This window comes from Acanthisitta chloris, unplaced genomic scaffold (assembly GCF_000695815.1).
Source record: "Acanthisitta chloris isolate BGI_N310 unplaced genomic scaffold, ASM69581v1 scaffold23997, whole genome shotgun sequence".
Classification (NCBI taxonomy): domain Eukaryota; kingdom Metazoa; phylum Chordata; class Aves; order Passeriformes; family Acanthisittidae; genus Acanthisitta; species Acanthisitta chloris.
Genome location: NW_008683477.1, coordinates 6,735 through 21,558, shown reverse-complemented (window position 1 = coordinate 21,558; position 14,824 = coordinate 6,735). Strand labels below are relative to the sequence as shown.

Genomic DNA, 14,824 nt, shown 5'->3' with positions numbered 1-14,824 from the left:
CATATAGATATTTAATGATCCAGACATAATGGTCCTGTATAGTTTAATTAGTTATACGAAGGCTCAACTTCATATGCAATCTTTAAAATAAAAGATGCTTCCATGGAAATCTTGCTTTGGTTCTAACATTTAACAGTAGAAATGCTTTGGTGGAATTGGAGATTATTGACCATGGATCTTGAGCACAGTTGACAAGTAATGTTATTCCTTCTTGATAGACTCCTTGTTTCTTCCTCCTTCACGGTATAGCCAATACAAGGAGAACAGGTAGAGTGCAAGACAGACCATCAAATCATAGTGGTAGAGTGTTGCAGCAAATAGTGAAAAGAAGAAGAAATAAAATATTTTGAAAGCAATATGTTTTAAACCTGGAGACTCACTAGGTAACTTAAGTGATTCACCCTTCTGGTTAGAGATACTTGCAGAATCAGAAATGTGCTGGCTTTCTTTCTGTGAGTCATCAAACCAGTTTAGCACTTTCCCCTCAGTTATTAAATGGTCAGATTGAGCGCCTGTTCCTCCACTTCCTTTGGTAGTCTTACTATTTAAAACCTCTGGCCTCCATGATTTCTCCTGTTTGAGCTCTGCTTGATGGAAACACTGACCTATATTCCTTCCTCTTCCTTCTCTAGAAATTGCTGTGTCTGAAGTGGAAGGTACTTCTCCTTTTTCAGCTTCAGGAGAGAAATTTTTATTAATGCATGTAATTTCATTAGGTAGATTTAAATTGTACCCCAACTCAGCAGCAACCTTGCCAGTGACTTCGAATTCATAGTGCCTATACAGCTGTTCCATACCTCCTGCCACAGTGGACCCGTCACAACATGTCACTGAAGAGCTTCCAGAATGGTATCTGGGCACAGTACTTGCACCAGAAGGTGGCATTTTTGTTTCAGCTTTAGCACATAAACAGGAAAGTATACCAACTTGGCTTTCTTCCCTATAGAGCTCTTCTGCTGCCTCATTGTACGGATACTTCTGGGTGCTCAGGGGACTTCCAGATTCTTCTGAATATAACCCCTGCTGCAAATCTTCTTTCTTTCCTGTAGCAGAAGCCTTTACTGCTTCCTCCACAGGTAGAATATTGCCCATGTCTGGTTGTGCTTTGGCACATTTTTCCCTGCTACTGCATACAGACTTCGTTTCTCCTTGCGGTGTTTCATGTACGCATGTATTATAAATACCTAAAACTGATTCCTTTTCAAATTCAGTGTCATATAATACACCCACTGTGTTGAGTTGACAAAGAGCATAATGTGAACCATCATTTCTCCCTTCATGTGTATCAAACGCTGTTTCCTTTTCCTCTGTGGGCCTGTCACTTAGTGCAGTCTCTGGAGGTACCTTAGCAATTACTGCTCTTTCACTGGCAGACATTTTTTCTGGAGCACTTTCTGATGTTGTTTTAATTATATAAGCTATACCTGCCTCTGCTTCCTCTGTAATACCACGCTCAGAGGCAGAAGACTTTTCACAACTTTCTGCCTCCTGGCAGGTAAACAGCTCCTTTGTGGGAGTCATGCTCTGAGATTCTGTGCTACCCTTTGCTCCCCACCAAACCTCACTCCCCATTTCTTGCCACCCCTGCTCTGCAGAGTTTACTTCACTTTCCCTTCCACTCAGTCTCCCTTTATTTGTGCTGTCTGGCTTCTCTCTGTCTTTTAACCTTGTGAATCCTCTGTGTTCCTGAGTGTCCTTGTCTTGCCTTTCATACCCCTGAGTGGCTCTAGGTATCTGCTTTTTGTTCTCAGCTGGCAGAGGTGTTGTGTTCAGTGCTTGGGCATTGTGTTTCCTGTATGACTTGAATGGTCTGGGAGCTTCCTCCTCACCGATTAATTCCAAGTCTGCTATTTCGATGACTTTCTTCTCCTTCCCTGCATCAGTGTTCTTTCCTGACGTTTCACCAACTCCATTTTTTTGTGTATATTGGCTTTGTGTGGAATCTATTGAAACATCAGCATGTGCAAAAGTGCCGGCATATAAATCTCCTCTTAAATGTACCTGAACTTTGCTTTCAATCATCTTGATTTTTCCTTCATTTTTGTCAGCATCTGACATCAATGAATCCAGAGTTTGGTGAGACATTTGTGGCACCTGGTGCTCTGGAGCTGGATTAGCATTGCCATCCAGCGTCCTTGCTATGCATGCATTTAATTGCATGGATTCATCATGCTCTGGAGAAATGGTTTCTGGTCTCATTTCACAGGCCCCTTTTGAGGTATCAGCAGCATTCTCATTGATGAATAACCTCTCCATCATCTTACTTCCTGAGGCACTGTCTGTTTCCCCTTTTGAAATATCTGTGTGGCTCTCTCCTTGCCAGCTTGAGACAGTAGCCATAATATTGTTAGCCTCATTCTGCTTTGTTGCAGGAAAATATTTTGCCACGAAAAGTCTTTCACTGGTACCAGTATGTTCCAAAGACCCCTCACCGCTGTTTACTGAGCCAGCAGTGACTTTCTTCCCTGATAGCTCACTATTATCTCTTACAGAATACTTAAAGTTATCTTTTAATTCTCCTCCTATGGCTTGTGAAGTGCTTTCAGATGAGGAACTGATAGGCACAGGGTGCAAGTCACTGCTTCTTTCTCTACAGGTTGCCTTTTTCACCAATTTTTCAGTTTCACTTGTAAAATTAACTGGTTCTGTTGTGTATAAATTCCTTTCATCTCTGGAACAGGTACCTCTAGCTCCTGTGAAGTGCTGATTAAACTGAAACAATAGAATAGAAAAGAATTATCAAAAAGTGCTTTGCAAAAATATACCAAAAGAAGAAGGCAGGATTTCATAATGGAAAGTTTTGTTTTCAGTAACAAAGCTTTTATGAAATGTTCTAAAATCACTTGTGAAATTTACATCGCATGTGCTTTTTAACATAGGTAATGAACTTTATGGTGGTGCTGAAAGGAGCAGGAAATAAAGTAGCATTCAGAAACCTCTCTATTCATGAGTTCAGTAAGCTGCTAGTGCATTTTATACAAGTTAAATCTAAAGAGAATATTCATTTAAAGGCAGGTTAATTCATTCTGTATACATTTGGCTCTAGGTTTGGAGAGAGGAAGGCGTGGGGAAAGGGGGGAGGATTGTCGCTTAAATGATGGCATTGATACAGTACATCAAAGCCTGGTAATGTACAGTATTGTCCAGTGAAACAACGACACATTTCACACTGACAAACACTGTAAGGATTATCTGTGCTTCGTTTCTCTCAGGGACTATTTTACAGGCTTCAAACCAGACTGTTTTTAGACAATCTGGTAAGACATGAGTTGGAAACGAGATTAGCAAAGTAAAAGGCCAGAAACTAATCACTCTCCCTCCTAGCTCCCAAATATGCTATTGTATTATTTAGCAATGCCCGCTTGTCATTGCACTCTCTTCTCACGTTAGCACAGTCACACTGATAGCACTAGCTGATCAATTAGAGGCTAGCTTCTTGGGCACCCCTTTATACATTTGCACTTGCTGTAGATACCCCCATTACAGTTTCTCTTATTAATATGTTTTCTGCAAAGCCTCTGCAAACTATTAATAGTAAAACGTCACTCAAAGAAAAGTGAGGGAGCTAATGTCTCTGCAAATTCTGTTTTAATGACCCTCTGCCAACCAGTGCTCAAGTGTATTTGAGTTCTTCGGTGATGCCAACTGTCAGGATTTAACAGTGAGATGCCTGTGTTTTTTTCCCCTCCTTATAACTGACATTTGCATGATCTCAATAATTATATGCAAATCTTACGATTTCCCCTTCTTCTCACATAAGGCTCATGTTACTTGTCAACTGCACAGCTGTCTTGTGAGCCAATGCCTGTGCGTTTCAAAGATTTGGTTGTATTTCCATCTATTATAAGCCTTCATTGTTTAATTCATTAAAGAGCTCATAGTGCAAATTAACATCTAAATTACAGCTCCCCCTTCATTTATTGTACAGACAAGTCTGGCAATTGATAAACAAATGGTTATATTTGATCCTGTTTTTTATAAAAGGGTGGACTGAGAACAACAAGGGATTTTATGTTTCACCATCAAAAAAAAAGCGATGTTGACTTTCAGGCAGTGAAAGGTCCTACAATAGGCAACAATTTTAAACTTTTTTTAAAGCAAAATATAAGAAAAAATTATATTCAAATGTGAGGATATTTTTCTCTCCGTCAATAAGAAAAAAAAGAATGGTTCTCATCTTCCTCTCCTGTCTGATTCAGCATTCACATTTTCACAGGTGATAGCTATTATAATCTATGATTATGAATCTATGCACCCAAATGATATGAGCTGAGAACAGACACTGAGAATAATAGATTGCTGTACGTGTCTCATTTATTGCCATTTTTTCTTTCATACTGAAAAATGCAAGGCAAACCACACACACACATGCACACACAAATCCAAATAGATTGAATGTTCACTGAGTGTGAAATTCATTGTAAAAAATTTAATGTCAAACTGATATAGAAAAATCTGCTAATATAAATATATATATACACCTGGTTTGTTCATATAGCATATTACATAGTTATCCTTTGAAAAACCCCAAAAGCAAACAGTACTATAAATACAAAAATTTTATTAAATATAAAGCATGTATTTAAGAATCTTCCCATCCTAGAGACTGGGAGGGGAGATTTTTTAAATGCTACTCTTCTAATTCCTTCGAACTGTCATTTAGAGCCTCTGGTAAGGAAGTAAAATGGAGAAGTCATTAATTTAAGACCAGAAAAAGTTGATGCACTATACTGAAATCAAAGCACCTTCTATTGTTGAATCAGTTAGAGATTCAGTGTAAGTACAGACCAAGGCTTTACATTTGTAAATTAGTACATCAGTCAGCTCTGTTAAAAGGGGGCATTTCACCAGCTTTGAAGCGTAAATGGATTCAAATAATTTAATACTGTAGATATAATTGTATAACACTTACCAGCAACTCTAATTCTTTTTCATCATCTTTGTGATAACCCTGGTTATGTTCTGCATTTTTATCTTTTATATTTTTATTAGCTGTTTTGATGTCTTTGTCTTCTGCTTGTGGATAAACAATCTCTGGGATGTTTGTGTCTAAAGAGTTAACAAAAACATAGTTGAATAATTTCCATGAGGTTGATTGTTACACTATTTTTAATTAACATGTGCAGTAAGGAAGAACTAATTAAACCGGGTGTTGTACCTGAAGTCCTTGAATTATTCCATGTGTCATCATCAGACGTTGCCAGTATTTCTTCTTTTCTGTTAAAGAAAAAGGACCTTCTTGTGTTATTCTGCAAAAAATATTGTTCTAATTCCTCTTACATTCAAATATAAAAACTGCTAGTTAATTACACAAAATTTTGAATGCTGTTTGAAATTCTGAAAGCAACAGCTATAAAAAATGTAACTTTTTTTGAGTGATCTGATACTAAGTCTTGATCCTAAGAAAGAATTGGCAAAGAAAATGAGAATGTGTTGACCTTCAGATTACATTGCAAAGCTGATGGGTTTTCCCAGGCCTATTCTGAGAAAGCAGCACAAAGGTGATTAGATGGGTCAGTGACAGGAAAGCGTAATTTTGGGGTCAGGCAAGGGTCTGGAAGAATATATATGTTCAAGAGGCCAGGGCTCTCACTTGCTTCTGTTTTTCAAATATTTGTATGTATACAGAGATGGCTGGAAAAAGACATCTTTGTTACCTGAAATAAATCAAAAGATTCTCCCTGCATGTGTACAGTATAAATCCTTTGCTAAGCTATGCCTGGCCAGCAGGAACGAATTCTGCTTCCCTGAAGCCAGTGCAATTTTTTCTGTTGTTTTGCTGGCAGTGAAATCAAAGGCCAGGTCCAACACAACAAACACCTACAGAGAGATGCTGAGTGCCAGCAGTCCTCATCAATATCAATGCAAAGTGCTAGAAGTTTGAATTGTCTGCTTATAGGGATCTCACCTTTAGTGGAAAAGAGAAAAAAATGTGAAAAGAATGTCACTTATGTAAAATGTAAATTATTATATCACTCCTAATGACTTCTCTACGAGGAGCGATTCTTTTTTTCTGTAGGTCTTAATTTATGCATTTTTCAAGCAGTCGTCCACCTCTGTTACTGCAAATTACTTTCTAATTTTCAAATATTAATCTTTTCCCCTTCTATTTTCTCCTAGTGTCTTTCATTCGAATTGATATAACATTAACTCTGCCACCTAAATGCTTAATTCAGAAGGAGGATGCTAAATTTATACTCTGTTAAAAGAACCTAGACATTGACTGTCACCGATTTTTTAAAATCCAGTCTTTATACAGATTGCCAGACTAAAGCAGACAGAAGCTCCTGCCAGTCTAGCATGTGACCTTTGACACTGGCCACCATCAGATACTTCAGGGGAAGATGTAAAGTTCTTGTAGGAAAATACTTGGAGTAATTTGCAGTGCCCTATTAAACTTCCTCTTGGTCATTCTTTGTTGGAAGCTGTCCTTGAAGCACAAGATTTAATGCTCTCTCAACAGTTCTTTTTCACCATTAATTGCAATAATGCTGAATATTTCTATCCATGTCATGTCACTCTTGAATTCTGCTACATGCATAGCCTCTGTGCATTTCTCACTGTCCTACTCACACCAAGCTGTACTTTCCCCTGCCAGCAGTTGCTATAATCTGCATCTCATCCTGAAAGGGGTGGCAGAGCCAGGCCCTTATTTTCAGGAAATCTCTGGGGTTTCTAAGGTACATCGTTAGTGCTTATATTCATACAGAGGGTTTGGGGAAGGGTGGAGGGATGGGGTGAGTGTTTGGTTGTTGGGGTTTTTTTTACTATTTAAATGCTTGTCTTAGTTTTACATCTGGTTCCCAGTCTTCTCCTGCCCTTTTTCTTTTTGACTCACCTGCTTCCATAAACCTAGACACCGGAGGTTGGGGCTTAACCATGAGAGATGCATTTGAGCATTTAGGTGCTAATAGGAAGTCTGCAGAAGCCCCAGATGAGGAACCAAGACTTGTATAACATATGAACTGAATCAGTCACCCCAAAATAATGATCCCCCAAACCACTTGGGCCCAACAAGGAACCTTCTACTGCTTTCCAGTGGGGGAAACAAAGAGTGTTGCAAAGTGTCTACATTTCGTTGAGTGTAGTTGGTTACCTGCAATGTTCAGCCATATGGATGCAACTCTTGGGAAGCAGGGATGGCATCATTTGCTGCTAGAAGGGACTCTCATCTACTTCCTAAAGAAATTGATTTGAACACATTTTTTCATTCAGGAAGCATTCCCAGAAGAAGGGGAGATGTCGATGCCCATATTTAGCATACTAGTCTACTGGCAGGTAGAATTCACATCCAAGATGCAGTGGCACTTTCAGCTTCTATCACAGCCTCAGGGAATTAAAAACCTCACTGCACATACATCCAAAATTATAAGGATACAGAACATCTGGGGAGAAACTGGAGGGCAGATTTGCCTACTCCTCATGAAGCTGGATGTACAAATAGGATACTTACTCTATAGCTTAATCTTCATCCCTTGGAGAAAATCTCCCTGTTCTGTGTTACCTATCCAGTGAATATTTTTGGTTTTTATTAACATATTTTCAGTGTAAAAATATAGGCTCCATCCTTGAATACAGATGCTAAGGATGAGTGCCTGTGTTCCAAACTTTTAAATGAATGGGTATAAAGATGCTTCAGGCTGCAGAATTATGGGTGTGTGCTGGGATGGGTCTATTTTATCTAGCCTTAGTCTTCAAAGTACTTATGTTCAAGCATTCTTGTATATCATCCCTATCATCAGTGGTGACAGATTAACACTTCCAAAAGAGATTAATTCATCTAACATGGGAATCATGAGTGAGATGGAGTGACATATCCTTCGAAGGAGCTTCTCTGCCTCTCGAAGACACTGACACTAGAGGGAACCTACAGCTTTGGCTTTATGAATCTCTTCTTGTAACTACAAAATCAAACTGGAATGTAGCTATGGAGTTTTAGTGGCTGAGGCTGTAACACACAATGTATGTGTGACCTGAGCTCCTCAGTTTTACTTTTGCTGTGAGTAGAGTTGAATTTTTCCTTAACTCTTGTTCTAAGTAGCATCTGGAGCCCTGGACCACAAGTTTCTCTTCATAACTGCAACACAGGTAATACACAGCAATGATACCTCAACCTCACACTTGGATTCTCTCTGCAGAGCTTGTAACATAATTTCTTTCACATTGCACTGAATTTTATAAAGATTTCTGATTTATAGCCCATTATTTGTGCAGGTCCTGCAAATACCTGAGTAAAGCGAATGTCAGTGTAACAGTTGTTTTCCATATTTCACTTCAATATCAGAAATATCTGTCCTCATGTAATTATCCTAGTGGGAAATCTAAAATTAACCTAAATTGAGGATATTGACACTGCAGTGATTGAGGATCACAAGGAGCATAAAACAATAGTAATTTAGATCACTACTTCAGTTTTAGAAGTAATGTGAAGATGTTGAGTCTATGGGTGAATACAGAACAATCTCAAACATACACGTATCCCTAAAGACTGAAATACTTCCCAAAAGCCAATAAAAATAGTCCCTTCATCAAACAGGGGCAATTAGAAGGTGTATGTCTAGTTAGTAAGTTTGTATCCATATTTCTTTTAAAAGGTCCTAGCACATTATCATGAGCAGATTTTGAAATTACAATATTAATCAAGCTTTTGTTTAGAATTTAATTTTCTCACCTTGTTGAAGAAGGTGGTCTAAATTTTCCTACATTGTGAGAGACACAAAATTTTGTGCTGTTAAAAAGCATTTACTTTTATTTTTAAGTGATCTAGGCATTCTGACAGCGATGAAAGCTGGGAAAATCTACAGTGTCAGCTGATGCATTTCCCTTCCAGCACAAGTACCTGTAAACCTGCAGAAATTCAGTTGCTTTTTCTCCTTCAGCTGAATGTACACCAGGAACTTCAGAATTCTATCAGCTTAAAAAAAAACCCACCAATTTACGTTCATATGTTTGATTCTTGATGGAATTATCATTCACTTGAACTGAATTATAAAAATAAATCAGGAATTAAAACAGGTTATCACTGTGTTTTGCATTTATAAGGAACAAATATGAAGTCCAGGGGCTAGTTAGTAGGACAGAGAGGACTGAAAATTTGATGGGCATTATGTAAAGGAGTTTAGAAGACCCAAAGTTATGTGGAATTGGCATCCCAGAGAGAAAATGTTAAATGTGAACTCTAAAGATGTGAATAGTAGATAGACAATGTATAAGAGACAAGAAAAAAATTAGCCAAGAAACAATAATTTTTTTACTTCAAGCTATATTTAGAATTAAGAAGAGAAATAGTGTCGGGGCAACTAGAGGCATCTTCAAAAAGTTTTCACTATATATTTATAACAAAACTTAAATGAGAAGAAATACAGACAAATGTTAAACAGCATAAAAATGCCAGACTCACCTGATAATATCTGTCTTTGATAAGATTACTATATTTCCCTTGTCTAAAAATCAGTTATCTGGACTTCATTAAACCATTTGTTGTGCAGCCACATGGGAAATTTATTAATTAAACAGGAGAAGAGGGAGATGAGTATAAGAGCTGGGCGGTGGGAGAGGGGCTCAGTGTCAAGTAGGGTCCCCTGAGCTGGGCTGTGTGGAGCTAGAAGGCATCGCTGGGGAATTGGAGAGGACCAGTCGTGTAATCAGACTTACTCATTCATGTTATTACAGGCCAAAGCACAAGAAGTCAAAGTTAAATTAAATCTGTGGCAGATAGGAAGTGGGGAGACATCACCAACACAGAGGAGAATTAAAAGAAATGGGTGGCCTGGAGGATCAGAATAATAGATAAGGGATGAAATTCAAAATTATAAAGTGCCAGGTTATACATTTAGGGACTAGAAGGAGTTTCTGGCATAAAATGAGGCCTCATAAATTTGAAGAAACAGGTGAACAAGAAAAATCTCAGGATTTTTTTTTGTGAGAAAATATTTCCAAGCCACTGGTGTGAGATAAAGAGGACACTGTGATATCAAGGCAAGCCAAGTTCTGCAGTAATGTGTCAGAGAAGGTAATGAAACATTTCCAAGAAATGTTCATGTTGTGGCACCAGGCACCGATAAGAACTCCTCTGGAACCTTTGTACACGGTGTTCAATAAAGATTGATTCAAACTGAAACAGGTGCAGAAGAGGACTAGAAGAAGACTGGCAGGATGAAAAATCTATATTAACCAAGGAGCCAAACAGTATTTCTATTTTCAACATAGCAAAATAAAGTCTGAGAGGAGAAATAAATACTCCCTATCTATATATCAATGGGGTAAATACTGAGAAGACGAATAAAGATATTAAGCAGCAAGACTGCTAATGCATTCATAGCAAGAGTTCATAAAAACATTTGTTGGGGAAACTTTAAAGAACATCTGTAAGCATTAGAAAATTATACTCTGTAATTTTTCAGTGCAAGTACCAAGCACGGAAAAACTGAGAAGGTCTCGGTATGGAAATACGGATATATTTTTGTGAACGAGATTATGGAACACATTTCCCAAGGGATAAGACTTTATGATCCCATAGTCCCAGTCCAGCACTATCTCAAATGCTCCTGTGCAGCTATCTGCCCTGAGAGCTATGCAGGAGCACACATTTCACTATGGAACAGCAGGTGCTTTGGTCTGGTCTGAAATAGAGTTGGGACTGTAGCCAGGAGCTACTAACCTCTTCATGATGGGTGGGGTTATCATAGCTTGTCATGATTTTAATTCACATGCCAATATTTGGCTAAAATTGTATCTGTATGTTTGTATAGGTCATACAACTGTTTGCTTTGTTCTGTGTTATATCCACTTATGCAAGATCTTGCTACCTAAATAGTGAGTTATTTATTACAGAATGTGAAAAAAAAAAGCTAAGATTGTTGGATTACATAGTATGGAAAGATAAAAATGTATCTGTAAAACTTTTGAAATTAATGCAACCTGAACAATTTTATGCTATCATATTTAAATGAAAATGTGGGAATATATTATTTAGTTTGAGATCCAGAGTGGTATGAGGGCATGAAAGCATTCAAAGAATATATTTCTCAAATATTTAGTTAAAAATCTGTAAAAGGGAAAAATGCTTTCAATACAATTTTATTTAAAAACCCAGATAGTCTTAGGGCCTCGTGGAACCTTTCATGCTTCTGATTTTTTCTGTAGATTGAAAATCAAAACAATCCTTTTCTCTCCTGAAGTTGTAGTGCAGCTAAAATGTCCTCATGAAAGGATCCATCAAGATCGAAGCTGCTAACCAAACAGTAGTTACATTTTAATTTCAAGACAGATTTGTAAACCTCAGAGTAACCTCATACACCAGCAACCTTCAATATAACTAGTGGGTTTGGACCTAGTGCCAAAAAGAGTCATCCTTGCTGAACAATGATGCAACTGGGTTATAAACAACATATGAGATCCTTGAAATGAAGAAGCAATGTTTTACTGAGAAGCAGGAGAGCAAACAAGTAAATTAGTGCAGATAAGCACTCGGGTTTGAGACGTCAGTGGAGCCAAACAGGCATCCTGCACAGAAATGCAACCCCACAGAGCTGGGGAGAAGAGAGAACATGGGGAGGGAAGTGTGGGCAGCCTAGTTTGGTTGGTTTTTTACCATTAGCAGCAAATGTCATGTCAAAAGGAAACAGAGAAAGAAATGGCTGCATTTATTTAAAAAAACAAGAAACACCGAAAATATTTTAAAATGTTTACATATGCATTGAAAGCAGAAAGCCTGTAAAATGTTTAGAGTAGCTGGGTGAGAGACAAAAAATAAAAAGGCTTTCCACACGTAATTCTAAAATTCAGTAGTATTGTATGCAATGTCTTTGAAGACCCACAAACATGCAACAGAAATTAATTTCTAAGGAAGAAGGAATTTTGGAATGGATTAGGAAAGACTACATATGTGTAAAGTTCTAAGCAGAACATTAAAGATCCATTAAATTGTTTGTAAGACACAGCAGAATAAGAATTCAATACTTTTTTTATGAACATAACCTCCCCATAGCAGCTGGCTTACTGGAAAATTACATTAAAATATTGCTCTATTTATACTGTTTCTAAAATAACAGTTGGACAGGGAAGAAAATATTACCAAAACCAAGTCATGGGGAGAAGAAGACACAAGAAGGGAAAAAAATCTGGTACTATCAAAAAAAAAAAAAAGGAGAAAAGAAAGTTACAAACATAAGCTTGATTCCAATCTCATTATCATGATGAGACAACTACTGAAGACACATCCCACCACACTTCAGCAGCTAGATCCAAATCGTGCCCTGATCGCTCTGTCTTCGTATGAAAACTCCTAAAAGGGGTTTGGGACCCACTGAGGATCCTGATGTGGATCTTCGTAGTGCAGACTTTGACTTCTCTTGTGATGGTGATTCCATAGTTAATTTTATTCTATCACCTTCACTGAATATATGAACTAAATATTTAATGAGTAAATATAAACTCATTCTTGCCTCCATAAGGCTCAGTTCAAAACTCACTATCAGGACAAGTCTCCTACTGATTTAAATTTATGTCCATGCTATCAGCAGTTGAAGCTATAGTCTTATATACAACCACTCCAATATTTCTTATCACATGCAGTTCTTAGTCTCAAGCCCTAGTGCTGCCAGAGAATTCACAGACAAGCTCAAGAAAGGGAGGTACAGCCTTGGCTCGAAGCCACCTTTGTGCCTCCTGGGGCCTTGCCTAAGTGTGCCTCAGTACTAGCCAGGGCCCGTAAGGTGGTGTGGAAAAGACAAGGAGGTTGACAATTACTTGCCTTTGCACTGGCGTAAGAGGGCATATATATTATTTCTCCTCAGGATAATTTCTAACATAGGAGACTGTGTCTGCTGGAGGTGTGTTCAACATCCTCCCCGCTGAGAAATGCATGACCCCTTATTCCAGAGCACTTGAAAACTGAGAGGCCGTTGAGAATGTCTACAGCAGAGATGAGTGTGGTGTGACAGTGTTATATGCAGCCACCTCTGTGTTGGGGAGAAAAGCCATTAAGTGCATGCTCAGTATCCCCAGGAGCAGAGCAGTACCATGCACAGGAGTGCCTGACAGTGTGCTGACCACACTGGAGCCAGCCAGGCTGGTGGGCAGCAGGATCTGGCCTCGCCCAGGAGTCTCCCTGCAAGTCGTTCCTGCTCAGGCTATAAGCTCCCTGTGGCTAAAGAAGAGAAGGAGCAAAACCATTGTTATTGCTGAAGCTGGTGCTTATTTCTGATTTGTTTACCTGTACATTTTGCCTAAATGAAAGCAGAATATTATTTTTATGAACAGTATGCTCTCATTTGGAGTTGACACTAATGAATGCAAGGCCCTTTCCCCCTCTTGTTTGTACCATCAAATTAATTAGCTCTATTGTGACATCAGTATTTTTCTCAAGTAGTTCAAGGCTTGAGCGTTTTCCTTTCTTTTTCTAAAGGGCATCTTCAGTGCCCTTTATCTACCATAAGAATCATGCATCACTTGTATTTTTCACAACTAATGCTGTTTATTATAAAAACTGATTGCAATGTGAAGATTGTTATACTGTGTGGCAAATTGCCCAAACAATTACTGTAAATGCATGAGCCATAAACTGTACTGCCAAGGACACTGGTAGGTTAGCTCCTATAAAAGAAACAATTAGAGTCTGAGGTGAAAATAATAGAGATGAGATGACAGTTATTGAAAAGGCAGAACATCCAGTTTAATGTTGTAAATATAGGTTTGTGGATTACACTGATGGTTTTAAAGTGTTCATGACTTATTGAATGGAATAGAATATTCCACACTTTAGAATAGGGCCATAATTATTATTCCTTTTTAATTGTGATGTCTGATGCATTTGTGAGCAGTTGTTGAGAACATCCACACATTATACTGATTCTAGTTCTAAATTATCATCCTGCTCCAAGGGTTGGGGTTTTTTTATTATTTTACTTTTTTAGTATTTTGTTGTTCAGGGTCTGTTCTGAACAAAGTATTTTCTCTCGAGGAACTTGGAATGCTTAGAGGGTTACAGCAATAATTATTTCAGTTTCAGCCTACACACTTCACTGCTTTAAATCATCATTAGAAGTTTCATCCCTCAGCAACTCCTGCTGAGACTGTTTTAAACTCCTAGAAACAATTAGATAAGAATAACTTATCTTTATAACAATTTATGTATAAGGGTATTGATAAGAATTTGCCAGAAAATATAGGAATAATATTTTCTGAGGAATCAGCTAAATCCAAAAAAAGGGGGTTTATGATTGCTAAAGAATTTCACTATTTCAAACCAGATTGTGGTGCACACAAAAAAAAGATGTGCACCCTACAACAGGACACGTTGCAATAGACTGTGGCATATGTAAAGAAAATACTAGCAAATTGGCATTACCATGTGAGAAAAATAAGCAGTCCTCTGTTTTTCTGAGACAAGACATAGGGATGAAAGACAATGAGATTAAATTCAAGTATTAGACCCTAGGGAGAGCACTAAACAACCGGGCAGAGAATTATGGCTGGTCAATAAGGCAAAGGTGCTGAGCACATAAAATCAGGACTAGGAAAAGTCTGCCCAGGGTTTGGAGTAGAGGACAAAGCGAGCAGCAGATCAAACGTGGTAGCCCAGCAAAGGGCAGTCGGTGTCTGGAGCATGTGTGAGCTCTGAGGTACTGAACCCATTAGTCAGGGCAGGGGGGGCAGAAGCAGTAAAGTGGCTCTGAAAGCAAGTTGCAAAGAAACTAAGTATGCAGCTGCAGCACCTTTCAGGGAAGTGCTCTAGGTCATCTACAGGCTTTTACATACTGTTAAGAGAAACTGATCTCAACATTAGGTGGGGGTGTCAGAGCTATGCTGGAAGCTGATGGCA

General features: G+C 38.3%; 1 protein-coding gene across 1 annotated transcript; it reads right to left on the bottom strand.

Moving 5' to 3' along the window:
- Positions 1 to 201: 201 nt before the first annotated feature.
- Positions 202 to 5,217, bottom strand: PPP1R3A (protein phosphatase 1, regulatory subunit 3A; the record flags this gene model as incomplete). Its single annotated transcript, XM_009078964.1, has 3 exons — positions 202 to 2,712; positions 4,913 to 5,049; positions 5,159 to 5,217. Coding segments are annotated over 3 exons (2,707 nt in total), but the record flags the coding sequence as incomplete, so codon positions are not given.
- Between the last annotated feature and the right edge of the window lie 9,607 nt (positions 5,218 to 14,824).